The sequence below is a fragment of the Phyllostomus hastatus genome, unplaced genomic scaffold, assembly GCF_019186645.2.
Source record: "Phyllostomus hastatus isolate PE091 unplaced genomic scaffold, TTU_PhHast_1.1 phas_contig_64, whole genome shotgun sequence".
Classification (NCBI taxonomy): domain Eukaryota; kingdom Metazoa; phylum Chordata; class Mammalia; order Chiroptera; family Phyllostomidae; genus Phyllostomus; species Phyllostomus hastatus.
The window spans coordinates 2,092,439-2,110,466 of NW_025333928.1; the positions used below are offsets into that span (position 1 = coordinate 2,092,439).

The 18,028-nt window shown below is 39.8% G+C and overlaps 1 protein-coding gene across 1 annotated transcript in view; it reads right to left on the reverse strand.

Annotated features, from left to right (window-relative positions):
• The window catches only part of DNAH3 (dynein axonemal heavy chain 3), a 222,912-nt gene that overhangs the window by 58,104 nt on the left and 146,780 nt on the right, over positions 1–18,028 (reverse strand). The window contains exons 42-45 of the mRNA XM_045848935.1: positions 16,512–16,757; positions 7,174–7,277; positions 4,520–4,814; positions 2,265–2,444 (exon numbers count right to left, since the gene is read on the reverse strand). Of these exons, the coding sequence (XP_045704891.1) occupies positions 2,265–2,444; positions 4,520–4,814; positions 7,174–7,277; positions 16,512–16,757 (825 nt within the window). The remainder of the gene's footprint in view (positions 1–2,264; positions 2,445–4,519; positions 4,815–7,173; positions 7,278–16,511; positions 16,758–18,028) is intronic.

The following is an 18,028-nucleotide window of genomic DNA, read 5'->3' on the forward strand; positions in this document are numbered from 1 at the left end:
GAAAGGTCTGGGCCCAGGAGAATTGAACTGCCGCCATTGATTCCCCCCCGCCCCCACATATAACGTCACAATCTAGCGACTGGGGCGCCCAGCCCCGGTGAACACCTAAGGCTCCGCCCCCCCCACCTTAACAAGAGCGACCAGACCGGAAGGAGAGAGACAGGGAAAGACATAAGACATATGTGCAACAGAGCAGATCAGTCCCCCAGGACTCATCCTTCTGAGCGACCAAGAAATAGCCAATCTATCAGATGCACAGTTCAAAACGCTGGTGATTAGAAAGCTCACGGAATTGGTTGATTTTGGGTGCAATTTAGATGAAAGGATGCAGGTTACCATAAAAGAGATGCAGGAAGATACGCGGAGGAGAGCCAATAGAGAAAGGAAGAAATCTGAGTCTCAAAACAATACAGTGGACCAGAAGGAAGATAGAATCAACCAAGCAGGAAAGCATGATGAAATAAGAATTAAAAAAAATCGAGGAGAGCCTTGGGAACATCCAGGACACCTTTAAACGTTCCAACATTCGAATTATAGGGGGTACCAGAAGGGGAGGAGCAACAAGTGGAAAAGTTATTTGAACAAATAATAAAGGAGAACTTCCCCAATCTGGCAAAGGAAACAGTCTTCCAAGAAATCCAAGAAGCTCAGAGAGCCCCCAAAGAAGTTGGACCCAAGAAGAAACACACCAAGGCACATCATAATTACATTAGCCAAGGTAAAAACGAAGGAGAGAATCCTAGAAGCAGCAAGAGATAAGGGGACAGTAACCTACAAAGGAGTTCCCATCAGACTGTCAGCTGATTTCTCCAAAGAGACCTTACAGGCAAGAAGGGGCTGGAAAGAAATATTCCAAGTCATGAAAGACAAGGACCTACATCCCAGATTGCTCTATCCAGCAAAGCTGTCATTTAGAATGGAAGGGAAGATAAAGTGCTTTTCAGATAAGGTCAAATTAAAGGAGTTCATCATCACCAAGCCCTTATTTTATGAAATGCTAAAGGGACTTATCTAAGAAAAGAAGATAAAGAAAAGACATGTATAGTAAAAGGACAGCAAACTCACAATTATTAACAACTACACCTAAAGCAAAACCAAAAGAAACTAAGTAAACAACTAGAACAGGAACAGAACCACAGAAATGGAGGGCACATGGAGGGCTAGCAACAGGGGGGGGGGGGAGGAGGGGAGGGGGGGAAGGTATAGAGAATAAGTAGCATAGAATGTAGGTTGAAAATAGATAGGGGGAGGGCAAGAATAGTACGGGAAAGGTAGAAGCTAAAGAACTCATAAGAATTGCACATGGAAGTGAACTAAAGGGGGGGAACGTGGGTGGGAGAGGGGGTACAGGGTGGAGGGGAGGGAAGGGGGGAAAAGGGACAAATGTAATAGCGTAATCAATAAATTAAAAAAAAATTCAAAAAAAAGTAAAAAAAAAAGAAAAGTCTTAAGATAAACTAATTTATTTCTCTTATAAATCATGTCCTCTTTTTGCCTAAATGCCAAAAGATTTTTTTCTTTTTCTTTAATATTCAGTATTTTACTATTATATATCTTCAGAGTGATCATTTTTGAGTCTGTATTCTTAGGAACACAATGTACCAAATAAGATCAACCTGCCCATTTTCTTCTTTTACAGATGAGAAAGCCAAATTCCAGAGGGGACAACAAGGTCACAAAATCTTGAGTCTGGAAATGGTACTAAGATTTTTATGTAAGGACATGTTTGATGCATTTCAGAATAAAAATGCAGATCTTAGATGGCTCAAGTTGTACCTGAAGCAAAATACCATATATTCCTGAACTATTAGATGATGAATGATGTGGGAGGGGATCTTTATTATTATTATTGTTATTATTATTATTATTATTATTATCATTATTATTAGGCTACTTTGGGTTAATTGTTCTCTCTTTGGCCATATGAAGAATTATTAAAAACACAACAGGTGAATCTGTCATGCACCCTTAGTTAAGAACACCTGATTTAGCCTCCCTCCTGGAACACATGTTGGCCATTTGAACTCTCCTTTTTTCCCTTTTTCATCTGAGACTCTGTTCCTCTTTTCATCCTATTTCCACAACTTCCAACATGAAGTCTTCCAATACCACTCTATGGAGCTAGCCCAAATCACTGTGGCTATAGCCTAAATATACTTTTCTCCACCCTCCATCAGGACAGAGTACCTGCACCAACCCTCCATCCATTAAGGTGGTCCAGCTTTGCTGGGGGCTGAGGAGGAATGAACTTCTCTTTCACATACCGGTGATGTCATTCCTTCCTCCCCCAGGGGGTCCCATGGCTGTCATAAGCAGCACATCCACGATGTCTAGCTTGGTTGTATCTTTCTTATCAAACCAATAACCGTGGTCAATCCATTGTCTCAGGAGCTCAATGGGGGGCTGGGCCCCATACACCTCTTTGGCTGGCATGTTGAGGTCATCTGGGGAAGAAGACAGGGCCACACATGGTTAGTTTATGGGGTCCTCTGCTCTCACAGGAAGCAACAGATTACTATTCCCTCCATGGGAGAGTGTATACCCAGTTGTCCCACCCCCAATTCAGGCAGGGGTCAGCTAGTGGATATTCTCACCCTATAAAAAGAGGTTTTCTTGAGTTTTGCCCATTATGACTCTAAGGTTGCATGGATTGGCATTAACAGGTATTTAATTTTTTTCCCATTCCCTCAAACAAAATATATTGTCTTCTGTGTATTAGATATTTTGTTAATTTCTGGGGATATGTAAGGAAGACAGTCATACTTCTAGCTGATAGGGTATTTAATCTGACCAGCAAATATTAGTTGAATTCCAGTGTTTGTGGAGCAAGGCTTTGGACTAGGGCTATTGTGGAGCAAAACCAAAATGGCAAGAATAGATTGTGATTTTCCTGAGGGCAGGAACCGACTTTCTCCAAGAGCACAAGTCTGTGCACAAAGAAGGCATTCATTAAAGTTGAAACTCTTTTAATTTTTCTCTAACAAAATACTAATTGAATGCCCAGCTTGTGTCAGGTAACATTTTAGGAGTTCAACATATATTATCTCATCTAATCCAAATAATGACTTGTAAGGAAGACACTCTTATCTTTATGTTAGAAGTGAGGAACTGAGGGTCATGGGAGTTAAGTCACAATATACATAGGGTTAAAAAGTAAGATTTGAACCTAGATCTGTTTGGCTGCAAAGCTTAAACTGTTTTTAAAAAATTTTTAATTGAATTTATTGGGGTGACATTGGTTAATAAAGTTATTTAGGCTTCAGGTGCACAATTCTATAATACATCATCTATATATTGTACTGCATGTTCACTACTCAAACTGCTTTTGGATATACCATTAAAATAGGAAGAAAAAAAACAGGTTGGAAGAAAGAAGAAAGGAAGAAAGAAAAATGGAAAATAAGATAAAACATGATCCTTGGCTTTAAAAAGCTGGTTTTATCTAGCAAGGATATAAATTCATATAATATTCATTATTAATATGTGAATTTGAAAGACAATGAAATAACTCATAAGAGTTGGACACTACTATACCTAAATGAGCACTCTTGTGGAAAATGTATTTGGCACCAAGAAACCTGGGTTTGGCTTACAGCTCCAGAATTTTCCAGACGTTTGACTCTGAATAGGGAATATATATAACATTCTGGAGCCTCAATTAACTGACTAGTAAAATGATAATGATGGTAATAACCTCACAGGGTTGTGAGGCTCAACTGAGATAAATGAGGAAGTGCTTTGCAAACAGGTAAAATCCTGGGAAGCATCAATGTGCTTATTTCACAAATATTTATTTGGCAGCTATTGCATTTCTTTATTTACTGATAACATATTTATCTGACAAAAAATGGAATAAGGATCTCATCAGAGTGTATGTTGCTTTTGAAGATGTAAGAGGGCAAATACCACAATCCTCTTCTGGAACTACATCTCACTGTGAGGTAAACTTGCCTGACCCAAGGGCTCAGCTTTACCTCAGGAGACACTGGAAACCCAGCTCAGGCACAAAGGCCTGGACCAGGTCTTACCTTTATTTTTATTTTATTTTTTAATTGTTCTTCAAGTACAGTGGTCTCCATTCCCCACCCCCCAGCCCAGCTATCCCCACCTCCCACCCTCAATCCTATCCGTTTGGCTTTGTCCACATGTCTTTTATACCTGTTCCTCGACAACCCTTCCCCCTAACCCCCCCAATATCCACTCCCACCTCCCTTCTGGTTACTGTCTTACTTTTAAAATATGGCATGTAGTCCTTGGTCAAAAAATACTTGGTAATGAAAAAAAATGAGACAAAAGAAAAGGCAAAATTAAAGAAGGGAGAAAAGGAGGGAAGGAGGCAAATAGAGAGGGAGGAAAAGAGGAAGGGAAGGAAAAAATACTAAATTATGTTAACTAGAAATATTTTATCTCTCAGAGAGAGATAAAGGACTGTAGAGTGGCCCCACAAAGGGAGGTTCTGGTTTGCTGTAGTCTAGAGTGGAAGGATCTGGTTGAGTTCAGATTCAGGCCAATGCCTTACCCACAAATACCACTGCCTTCTTCCCTATGGGAGGCCCAAAGAGGCCCTTCCGCCTTCGATCCAGCTTGGACATGATGATATCCTGGGTCTGATTGGCTGAAGTTCTGGCAGAAAAATTGATAAAGTTGGGCAAGTAGGTATTTTTGGGAAGGCGAAGAAGGAAGTTGTTGGTGATGACTGATTTGCCGGTGCCTGTGGGTCCCACAAATAGCATTGGAATTTCATGGTCCAGATAGGTTTTCAAGAAGAATGACTGCCGGGCTGTCTCCACTGTGGGGATGATGAGTTCTGAGACCTGTACCACAAAGACATGGAAGAGCTTTGGTACTGGGCCCAGGAGGCTGGGTCTTGGTCCTGGCATTCACAAGATTCAGCTCAATACTTACTTTCTATTCAGTTCCATCTCTTATCTTTTTTACCTTGAGTAAAATTGCTCCAGGGGCCTCAGTTTATTAATCTATGAAATGGGGCAATAACGGCACCTAGTTCATTGTGCTGGTTTAAGGATTAAATGAGATCATGCATCTAAAGACAGGCATTATTGTCCCTGCTTTGTAGATGAGGAAACTGAAGCCAAGACCTCTTCTGCAACTTGACCAAGTAACACAGCAAGTAAATGCAAATGCAAGGATTTGAATCTCAACTTGTCTGATACCGAAGTCTATATTCTTAACTACTCAACTGTTATATTATAAACACCAGTTACAATAAGAATGGGTCTATAGCTGCTGCCCTATAAGACCATTGCTATGAACCATCCTGTCTGCCTTCATGTTCTTGACTGAGAAGGGTTAGGTGTGACCCCCAATCCCCATTCCCTGTGCTTGTTCCTGATCGGCCTTTCTCAACATCCAAATTTTTTGTTGTAAGATCTACCCCCTCATAACCCCTTTTCCAATATGGGGATTGTAACATTCTTCCTGGCATTCAGACCCCAATTGTACTCTAAAGGCTTGGTATTGGGCTCCTGGCATCCCTGTTACTTTGGGTAGAACATCTTACCTTAGCTTGCCTTCTCTTAACCCAAACCCTTTCATCAGTCATTTGGTCCCATTTGTTCCCTCCATGGGGGTAGAGGAAAGGACAGGAAGATGTACATCTTATGTTGAAGTCTTTGTATATGTCTAGGCTGGAAAAGGCTAGGGAACATAGGGCCACTCTGCTGCACCGCTACAGGAAGCACCATCACACTGTGGTTTATGCACATGGTGACAGATTGATGTGCGCAACATGGTGGCTCGTTGTGTGCTTGTATACAAAGGCTTAGCTTCTTTGGTAGGTAACTTGATCAAAGGAAAAAAGGTCAGACAGGGCAAGGGAATTGCAGTGGAGAGGAAAAGAATTAACAGGTGTTGAACTAAGGGTGTTTTGCCTATATTATCCCTTGTAGCCTTCCCAGTAACCTTCTGAGGCAGGTATGTTGTTATTAGCTCAGTTTTTCAGATGGAAAAAAAAAACTGATGCTGGAGGACTGCTTCTAACTTGTCTAAAGCTACATAGCCAGTAAGTGATCCCAAATGCAGAACCAGGTGCCAGAAGCCCATTTTGCTACTAAGACTGGGAATTTAAAGCAATTTGGGTTTCATAGATTTTTATTGTCAGGGACTAAGACAATTGTTTGACAAGGGAAAAATCTGCAGCAGAACTGAAAACATTTTCTGCATTAAGCTCTTTTATTAGCATGAATTCAGCAAGATTTGAAACCCCTGGATTTCAGGTGACTAAGCTCTTTAATGAGAATTAAAGTTTAGGATCTCAGTGCTGGGGGGTGGGGTGTTCTTCATAACACTCAGCCCCCCAGGATATGCCCTGAACTCAACACCAGCAGCTACATTCTGCCTGCTATTTGACTTGGCTGTCAATAGTCCCACTTTCCCATCCACTACCTATATTCCACGCAGGACCTGAACAATCAGCCATCACCCAGAAAGATAAATTGTATCGACCAGATACTACACAAAGCCTTAAAAATGAATACCCAGAAAAATATTCCATGAGGAAATGAATAAGAACTGTCAGTGAATCATCATCTGCTAACCAGAAAACCTATTAATCAGAACCTGTTTTGCTGAGAATTCTGATCAAGGAAATCTTTCTCTGGGGATTTTTAAAAAAGGCAAGATCCTTTCTGGCTGAGATATCTGAGAGGTAGAATAATGACGACTTGACATTATTGATAATGATACTAATCAGAACAGCAACGACTATTGATCTAGCATACAGTATGTGCCATGTATTCATGTATATTATCTTCAATTCTTGCAACCATCATTTAAACATTTTTCTCTTATTTTTTCTCCCTTTTTATTTAATTTATTGGGGTGACACTGATTAACAAAATTATACAGGTTTCAAATGCAAAATTCTACAACACATCACCTGTACACTGTAGTGTGTTCACTACCCCAAGTCAAGTCTCCTTTTTTTCCTGTTATTTTGTAGTTGAGTAAACTGAGGCAGGGGTGAAGGCTGAGTAAGAAATCTGGGTCTCTCTGATTCTAAAGCCCATGCTTTCGAAGACTCAGCCTCTGTTTGAACTTTTTATAAAGAAAGTTCTTTAAAATGCTAACACAGAAATGGTATTAATTCTTTTACCTTGGAGGATTCAGGTCATTTTGGAAATCAAAGTTCCATGGCCTATCTCTCTCTTTTACCTTTGCATTAATTGGGATATTTTCCTCTTCTTTGGTGATATACTCTGTCCATGTGTACCAATATCCACCACCTTGTTTGAGGAAATAAAAGTCATAGATGCTTCCTGGATGCAGAGAAACAGGACAAGTCATTAGCACAACGAGGTTTATATTTCACAGCTGAGGTATTGAACTACTCCAGGTAGAAGTATCTGAAATGTATAACTACCAGTGCTGGCACAGTTGTGGTGAAACTTATACACTGTTAGTAGCTGAATAAACTGGAACAACATCTTTTAAAGAGTAATGACTTCATTATTTGTATAAAAATATTAGTTGCCATGTATACAAATGCATTATTTTTAATAGTGTAAACAGGGGACATTGAAAAGAACAACAAAAAAGAAAGCAATGAGTCACTCTAAACCTTACATCCAGAAAAAACTTTTTTTAGAAACAGAGAGAATAAAGGAGAGAAAGAGAAGAGAAACACTGATTTTTTTGTTTCACTTGTTTATGCATTCATTGCTGGATTCTTATATGTGCCGTGACAAGGGATCAAACCTGAAACCTTGGTGTATTGGGGTGATGCTCTAACTAACTCAGCTACCTAGCCAGGGCCAAAAATAACTTTTGATGAAAACCCTTCTAGCCTTCTCTCTAAGTAGACAAACACATTGGAGGTAGAAGGACAGATAGATGAAAGGAAGGATTTTATAAGAATGGGATCACCTGATATGCTCTATTTTAAAATAAAGACATTTAATTTTATCCAAATCTAGCAGAAGGAGTTAACATGAAAATGAAGGACCTACTGAACTTCAGATAAATCACTTCCAACCTAGTTCCTAAAGAGCAGGTTCTAAAATAATAATTTAGAGATCCAAGATGGTGGCAAAGCTACACTAATCTCCCAGAACCAAACTGGAATTACAACTAAATTATAGAAAAATCATTCTGAATAAACAACTGAACACTAGCTTGAGAGAAGCCTTATAACCAAGGACATACAGAAGAAACCACATCACCACAACAAGAATGGTGGGAAGCATGGCAGCATGAGATGGCTGGCTGGGCTCCCATGGGCAGCAGCTCAAGTTATAGTTGGATACTTCAGTGACTGGGACATTCCCTCTGAGAAGTGTGGGGTCTAAACCCCAAGCTCGTCTCCCTAGCACAGAGCACCAGAACCAGAAAAGGAACCTCAATAACATCCAGCTGTGAAAAGCAGTGGAGTTTCTGTCTGCCAGGAAGAAATGGCTAGAGATGCAGAGACCTTTTAAAAGGGCAACTACACAAATTTTTGTTTGCAACCACTTACCTTTGGCTTCAGTGGAGGGAGGGCAGAGTGGACTACAGCCATATGAGGAGAGCCTGAGATGGTGCCTCAGGGGAGAGATTTGAAGGGTCAGCCTCCAGATTTCCTGTGCTGAGTCATTCCCCATAGAGCAGAACCATCTTACTCAGGCAGAGCACTCCCTTCCATAAGGCATCAGCCTGGTGAGAAGCAATAGCCCCACCCATAGAAATCCCTCTTGCTCCACCCAGTGGAGCTTAAACTGGGCTGTAGAAAAGTACAGCTGGAGGATATTTCAGTGTTTAAGATGAACAGAAAGCCTACAAGTAAAAGAGGCTCTATGGGAGCTCTGAGACTTTAGCTGACACTCCCTAGGGACCAGTGATGGTAAAATCTGGGCTTGGTGCATAGTCTACTTCTTTCCACACACACTCAGGCCCAGAAGTGGGAGCCAAAAGCTGTGGATCACTGATAGTTCCAAAGAAGTTGTCCAGGGCCAGTCACAGGCAGTGTCTGACATAGGGTTGCACCAGAGTCTTCGCAGGTCTATCAACTACATAGAAACAAACAGAAAGAGGCAGCCAAAATGGGAAATCAGAGAAACAGGCCCCAATGAAAGAACAAAGGCATTCTCCAGAAGAACTAAATGATGGAGACAAACAATTTATCCAATATAGAGTTTAGAATAATGAGTATAAAGATACTCAACAGCATGAAAAAAGACAGAGAAACCAGAAAGAGGACCAGACAGAAATAAAGAATGCAATCTCTGAAATAAATAATACATCAGAAGGAATAAACAGTAGGTTAGATGAAGCACAGGATCAAATCAGTAATTTAGGTTTATTATTATTTTTTTTTTGCTTTCTGTTATTAAGGGAAAAAGTTCACAAAACTGAGTCACTGTATTATTGGAACAAAACCAAACCAAAGACAGGATAAGAAAAAGTCACTACTGACTTCCGGCCAAGATGGAGGCATAGGTAGACACACTGTGCCTCCTCGCACAACCAAGATAGGGACAACAATAATTTAGAAACAGAATAACAACCAGAACTGATAGAAAATTGAACTGAATGAAGTTGGACCAAGGAGATGTTCATCCAGATCAGTAGGAGGGGCGGAGTCAGGCAGCTGGGCGTGGGTCATAGTGTAGAGTGCAGAGAGCAAAGAGCTTTGGGACTGGGTGTGTAAGGCAACCTGGGTGTGCAACACCACAGCTGGAAGACACCCACTGAGGGGTGGCAACTGGCAGACCCAGCGAGGCGGCAATTGTGAAGAAAGGCACTGAGTGCTACCCCTCAGTGCTGGATCACAGTGCTGGGAAACAGAACCTTGGGGCACTCATTGAAAACACCTGTGAGGGTTGAGGCACAGGGAGAGACTCCCAGCCTCACAGGAGAGGTTGTTGGAAAGTCCCACGGGGTGCACAAGCCCACTCACATGGGAACTGGCAACAGAGGGGCCCAGTTTGCTCAGGGGAAGTGGCGGAAGGGACTGAGGTCTGACGGAGAGTGGAGCAAGTGCCATTGTCCCCTCTCAGACCTCTCCCCCACATACTGCATCACAACCCAGAGACTGGGGTGCCCCGCTCTGGTGAACACCTAAGGCTCTGCCCCTCACATGTAACAGGTATGACAAGATCAAAGGGGGAAAGAAAAGATGGCTCAAACAGAAGAACAAATGAAAGCCCCAGAGCCAGTACTTTTAAGCAACTGAGAGATAGCCAACCTATCAGATGTACAGTTCAAAGCAATGGTGATCAGGATGCTCACATAATTGATTGATTTTGGTCACAAATTAGATGAAAGAATGAAGGCTACAATAAGTGAAATGAAGAAAAATGCACAGGGAACCAATAGTAATGGAATGAAAGCTGGATCTCACATCAATGGAGTGGACCAGAAGGAATAAAAAAGCATACAATCAGAAAAGAATGAAGAAATAAGAATTCAAAAAAAAAAATGAGGAGAGGCTTAGGAACCTCCAGGACATCTTTAGACATTCTAACATCCAAATTATAGGGGTACCAGAAGGAGAAGAGGAAGAGCAACAAGTGGAAAACTTATTTGAACAAATAATAAAGGAGAACTTCCGCATTCTGGCCAAGGAAATAGACTTCCAGGAAGTTCAGATAGCTCAGAGAGTCCCAAAGAAGTTGGATCCAAGGAGGAACACACCAAGGCACATCATAATTACATTAGCCAAGGTAAAAATGAAGGAGAGACTCCTAGAAACAGCAAGAGAAAAGGAGGCAGTTACCTACAAAGGAGTTCCCATCAGACTGTCAGCTGATTCCTCAAAGGAGACCTTATAGGCAAGAAGGGGTTGGAAAGAAGAATTCCAAGTCATGAAAGGCAAGGACCTACATCCCAGATTGCTCTATCCAGCAAAGCTTTCATTTAGAATGGAAGGGCAGATAAAGTGCTTCTCAGATAAGGTTAAGTTAGAGGAGTTTATCATCACCAAGCCCTTATTTTATGAGATGTTAAAGGGACTTATCTAAGAAAAAGAAGATAAAAAAACATGTATAATAAAATCACAGCAAACTCACAATTATTAACAACCACACCTAAAAACAAAAACAAAAACAAAAGAAAACTAAGCAAACAACTAGAACAGGAAGAGAACCACAGAAATGGAGAACACATGGAGGGTTATCAACAGGGGAGTGGGAGGAGGAGAGAGGGGAAAAGGTATGGAGAATAAGTAGCATAGATGGTAGGTAGAAAATAGATAGGGGAAGAGCAAGAATAGTATGGGAACTGCAGAAGCTAAAGAACTTATGACACATGGACATGAACATGAAAGGGGGAGAATGTGGGTGGGAGAGGGTGTGCAGGGCAGAGGAGAATGAAGGGGGGTAATGGGACAACTGTAGTAGCATAGTCAATAAAATATATTAAAAAAAGAAAAAGTCACTACTTATACTGAAACATAACAGTGTTATGAATTCAGGTATTCTGTAGAATTATTACAGCATAGTAAAAATATTTCTACCTGGATCTTTCAAGTTTGAAAGTGATCAAATTAAAAACCTGAGGTTACAAGGGATCACAGTATGAGCCAGAAGAAATTTGGAAGATAAAGTAGAAAAAAAGCACCCAAGCAAAGCAGCAAAAAAGAAAAAAATAATTTTAAAACTTAGGAGAGTTTAAGAAACCTTTGTGACAACATGAAACTTAACGACATTCACATAATGGAAATACCAGAAGGAAAAGAGAGTGAGCAAGGACTAGAGAACCTATTTAAAGAAATAATGACCAAAACTTCCCTAATCTGGGGAAGAAAAAAGATACACAAGTTCAGGGAGCACAGGGAGTCCCAAGCAAGATGAACTCAAAGAGACCCGTGCCAAGACACATCATAATTAAAATGGCAAAGCTTAAAGACAAGGAAAGAATCTTAAAAGCCTCAAGAGAAAAGAAGGTAGTTACCTATAAAGGAACTCCAATTAGACTGTCATCTGATTTCTCAACAGAAACATTTCAGGCCAATAAGGATTAGCATGAAATATTCAAGGTGATATAAAGCAAGGACTACAACCAAGGCAACTTTATCCAGCAAGGCTATCATTTAAAATTGAAGGAGATAATTGTCAGAAAATAGGGCTATATAGAAGTCCAGCAACCAAGGAATTAAAGAAGTTACATTGATCCAGATAGTTGGGAAGGGTAGAGACACAGAGATGCAGAGATGTGGAAGAGGTGGCCCCACAACTACATGTGGTGGATAAAAATCAGAAGAGATACCTCAGGAGTGAGGGATCCTAGCCCCACATCAGACCACTAGATCAGGCTTTCAGTGCCAGGAAGATAAGTCCTCATACCTTCTGACTGAAAAAAACCAGTGGGGGTTGGGGTGATGGAAGAAACCTCAGGAGTCTCTGGCATCTCCTCTTAAGGGGCCTGAAACAGACTTAGGACTTATATAGACACCCCCTCTGGGCTCCAGCACTGGGGCAGTAGTTGGAGGCTTACCAGTGGCACACAGAAGAAACTGGTGTCTGGAATCAGGGCAAGTGCTGGGGGACAGTTTCTTCCCAGACAAAACCACAGATACTGGGCAGCAGCCATTGTCCCTTTTCTGGACCCTTCCCCACACAGAGCCACGGAGTAGAAACAGCATATCTGAGACTCCATCAAATTGGTTCACATGAGTTGCCTGACCTTAGCGATTACCTAAGGCTCTGCCCATTCAATTTATAGCTGCCCTTTTTAAAAAAAAAATAGGCCATGCTACTAAGACAGGGAATCAAAGCAGCTCTACCTAATACATAGAAACAAACACAGGAAGGCTGCCAAAATGAGGAGACAAAGAAATATGGCCCAAATGAAGGAACTGAACAAAACTTCAGAAAAAGAACTAAACAAAATAGAAATAAGCAATCTATCAGATACAAAGTTCAATACACTGGTTAATAGGATGCTCGAGGAACTCATTGGGTATTTCAACAACATAATAAAGGTCCAGCCAGAAATGAAAGTTACACTAAATGAAATAAAGAGAAATTTACAGGAAATCAACAGTGAAGCTAAGAAACCAGGACTCAAATAAATGATTTGGAACAAAAGGTAAAAATAAATATCCAACCAGAACAGAATGAAAAAACAAGAATTCAAAAAAATAAGGAAAGGCTAAGGAACCTTTGGGGCAACTTCAAATGTACCAACATCTGAATCATAGGAATGCCAGAAGGAGAACAGAAAGAGCAAGCAATTGAAAACTTATTTGAAAAAATCATGAAAGAAAACTTCCCTAATGTGGTGAAGGAAATAGACACATACGTCCCGGAAGCACAGAAAGTCCAAAACAAGATGGACCCAAAGACACATCATTATTAAACTTCCAAAGGTTAAAGATAAAGAGAGAATCTTACAAGCAGCAAGAGAAAAGCAGAGAGTTACCTACAAAGGAGTTCTCATTAGACTGCTAGCTGACTTCTCAAAATAAACTTTGCAGGCTAGAAGGGACTGGCAAGAAGTATTCAAAGTAACGAAAAGCAAGGACCTACAACCTAGATTACTCTATACAGTAAAGGTATAATTTAGAATGGAAGGGCAGATAAAGTGCTTCTCAGACAAGGTAAAACTAAAGGAGTTCATCATTACCAAGCCATTATTACATGAAATGTTAAAGGGACTTATTTAAGAAAAAGATGAGGGTCAAAATTATGAACATTAAAATGGCAATAAATTCACAACTATCAACAATTGAATCTAAATATCAAATAAGCAAACACGAAAAACAGAAAAAGAATCACAGATATGGAGATCATTTGGAGGGGGAAGGGGATAGTGGAGGAAAAGATGCAGGAATTGAAAAGTACAAGTTGGTAGGTACAGAATGGACAGGGGGAGGTTAGGAACAGTGTAAGAAATGGAGTAGCCAAAGAATTTATATGCATGAATCATGGACATGGGTTAAGGGCAGGGGGAATGTTGGAAAGTGGGATGGGTGCAGGGTAGAGGGGGATGAAGAGGAGAAAAAATGGGACAAGTGTAATAACATAATTGATCAAATATACTTAAAAGTTAAAAAAATAGAGTAGAATTTCAGTATGGGAAGATAAAAATGGTTATGCAGATAGACGGTGGTGATGCTTGCACAACAATGTCAATGTGTTTAATACCACAAAATTGTACAACTAAAAATGGTTAAAATGGTAAGTTTTATGATATGTATTTTTACCACAACAAAAAAAGAAAGAAAAATAAAATTCCCCTCCATCTCAAGAAAGGGGAAAAAAGAATGAACATATTACTAACTAGTGGATTGGTCCAAGACCTCCATGCATTTCCTCTGACAGATGACCATGTATCATATGAACCGTGCCAGGTGTGTTAGGGAAAGAGTATATATCCACTGAGTTTTGGCAAATGCACATATTTGTGTAACCCAAATCTATTTTAGTATATGTAACATTATCATCACCCCAGGAAGTGCCCTCATGGTCCTTTCATGTACTTTATAATCACAAGAAGTAAAACTATTTGGAAGATTTATATTATGACCCTCTTTTTGTAATAGAAATACAGAAAAAAACTAAAAAAATAAAATAAAAAGGGATTATTTCCAGAGAATGGGATTACCATTGATCTTTGTTTTCTTCTATTCCCTTCTCTGGATTTTCTAAATTTTATATATTGTATTAGGTTGGTGGTAAGAAAGAAACAGTAAAAGATACTTAAAAGGAAACCTCTTTCAATAATAAATGATGTCACACATATAAGAAAATATTAACAGATCATTCAAGTGATCATTTTGAAGATGATATATGGGGTCTGTCCTGAAAAAGTCCAGCCATTGTTAATATGAGAACTGTTTGCACAATACCAATGTAATGTGGCAGCCAAGGAGCGTGGATTAGAATGTGAATACATGAACAATGACAGCTTCACTGGACTAGTCAGTGAGGGTGGTAGACACCACTGAGTGAGCATGTGTACTGTGTGTCTATCACATTCAAAATGACTGAGTGAGTAGAGCAACAAATCTGCATCAAATTTTGCATTAAGCTTGAACATTCCTCTGTGGAAACTATTCAGATGATTCAGAAGGCTTTTGGGAATGATGCAATGAGTGCAGCACAAATAAAAGTGTGGCACAAATGCTTCAAAGAGGTTGAAAATCCGTTGATAGTGATCCACATTCTGGAAGGCCTGCAACAAGCAAAACACCTGAGAAGGTTGACTGTGTTTGGGCTGCAATCAGCAAAGATCAGTGACTGATAGTGCAAGAACTAGAAACTGATCTGGGATTCCAAAAACTACTCTGTCTGAGATTTTGACACAGGATCTTGGCATGAAACATGTTGTGGCAAAATCTGTTTCACAGCTTCTGCTGCCAAAGCAGTAGAAGTGCCATACTGCAGTTGCTAATGACTTGATTCAAACCACTACCAATGAACCAGAATGTCCTAAAGAAGCTAATAACCAGAATGAATGGTGGGTCTATGGCTGTGATCTGGAAAGAAGGCCCAGTCCTCCCAATGGAAGTCATCTGATTCTCCATGGCCGAAGAAGGTGCCGCAAAGTTGCACGATCAAGACCATGTTAACTGGTTTTTAATGGGAAGGTGTTGTTCATCACGAGTATGCCCTTCCAGCCTAACAATTAATAAGGAGTACTACCTCAATGTTCTCTGTTGAGAGATGCAATATGACAAAAATGGCTGCAGCTATGGGCAACTGGTGATTGGCAGTTTCATTATGACAATGCATCTGTTCATGAATCACATCTTGTGCAGAGTTTCTTTGGCAAAATATCAAATTACTCAGATGACTCAGCCCCGCTATAGCTCAGACTTGGTGTTCTGTGACTTCTGGCTTTTCCCAAAACTAAAATCACCTTTGAAAGGGAAGAGATTTCAGACTGTTGATGAAATTCAAGAAAATATAATGGGATAGCTGACAGAGATCCCTACAAAGGATTTTGCAGTGTTTGAACAGGGGAAGAGATGCTGGGAGAAATGAATGAAGTCCCAAGGTGCCTACTTTGAAAGAGACTGAGGTATCATTGTCCTATGTACACTGTTTCTTGTATGTTGTATAGTCTTCAATAAATGTCTCAATTTTTCATAGTATGTGGATGGATACTTTCTAGACAGACCTTGTATATAGCAAAATTGCAAACATTTTAATATTGTATTAGATTTCAGGGATAAAATTTAAAGGAATAGTCATACCATAATTATGATATGATCCATGAAAACACATAGAACAGGACTAGAAGGGAGTAAGAAAAACAAATGTGGCAATAGTTCTCATTTTGTTTTCTGTGGCCTATTTGACTAAGGAGATTATAAGTAATTTTGCAAAAAAATAATATGTTATGACAACTTTTTCCAAATTAAAGAAGTACTTAAAATATCCCATAAGACCCTGCCTGAGGGCCACCCATCTCTGCATACGTGGGCCAACTTGAAGAAGCAAACCCACCCAGGCAAGCTACAAATCTTCCCTGGCTTTTATAAAGGCCTGACTTGGTCCAAACATTTTTGTTGAGTTTGGAACATAGGATCCAAACAATTATAGTAAGACAAAAAACAAGTACTGAATTACCTTTTTCTGGAAAGATGTTGTTTCTGGTGAGTTTGACACTTCTGGGTCTTGGGTTATTATCATCCATGCCCATGATTAGGTTGCGGAAAAACAAATCAAATTTCTTTCTGCTGTTTGTGTTGATGGTGCCAGCCACAGTCCACACCAAGGCAAAGAGGAACAGACCTTGCAGCCAGAGGAAGATCTGTTGGCTTGTCAGACCTTCAGATAATTCACTTTCATCTTCTTTTATTTCCCTTATTTCATCTAAAACCCAGAAAAGGAAACCTGAGCTAAAGTAGAAACCTGTAGAACAGATGCAAACAATGTGAACTGGTGGTTTTGTCTGCAAGGGGCCTGGGGGAAAGAACGGATGTTGGCTGAGTGGCCTTCATGTGCCAGATCCTTTACCCACATAGATTTCTTTTTCTATTTTTTATTGTGGTAAGATATTCATAACATAAAATTTACCATTAATAATTTTTTAAGTGTCTGCATCAGTGGTACTAAGTACATTCATATTTTTCAACCATCACCATCATCCATTTCCAGAACTCTTTAATCTTTCAAAACTGAAACTATGTCCCCATAAAACACTAACTTGTCATTATCTTCTCTCCCACCTTCTGGCAACCACAATTCAATTTTTTATGTCTCTATAAATTTGACAACTCTATTTATGTTGACAAAATTAACCAATGATGTTAAAATTAGTGAGTGAAAGTTTGAGGAGAAATAGTATATTTGCATAGTGTCAAATTATGTTCCCCAAGATACGTATTAAACACAAAGAAAAAAATTGTAACTTTACTATGGAGAAAGATGGTTCTGACCAAAGTAAACTTTGACCAGAGTCTTTACTGTTTAACCCTGATGATGCACTGAAGACACATCATCACTTCTGGAGTATTCATATTAAACAGGCATTACCTCATCTAAATATGAGAAAACATGAGATGAACAAATTGAGAGACATTCTATAAAATAACTGGGCAGTATTTATCAAGAGACAAGGTTATAAAAGACAAGGAAAGACAGAGGAGCTGTCACAGATTAGAGGAGACCAAGAAGTTACAATAATTAAATATAATGTAGCATCTTGAATTGGATTCTAATCTTAGCAAATCAAATTGATATTTAGCCAAAGAAAGTCTCCACTCAACTGTTCACCATGTTATATTTTTGTCTACACCTATAATGCCTTTGGAAGAAGTGGGTTAAGAAAATATGTTCATGTAGAATAAGTTATAAGAAGATCCATTCTGAGTTTGAGTTACATGTGATTTTGAGATAGAAATTGCCTCCAATTGCCTCCAGAGGCCCATAGACATATAAAAGGGTACACACTATCATTACCCATCAGAGAGATGCAAATTAAAGTCACAATGAGATACCACTTCATACCAGTCAGAATGGCCATCATAACCAACTCAACAAACAACAAGTGCTGGCGAGGTTGTGGAGAAAAGGGAACCCTAGTACACTGTTGGTGGGAATGCAGACTGGTATAGCCACTGTGGAAAACAGTATGGAATTTC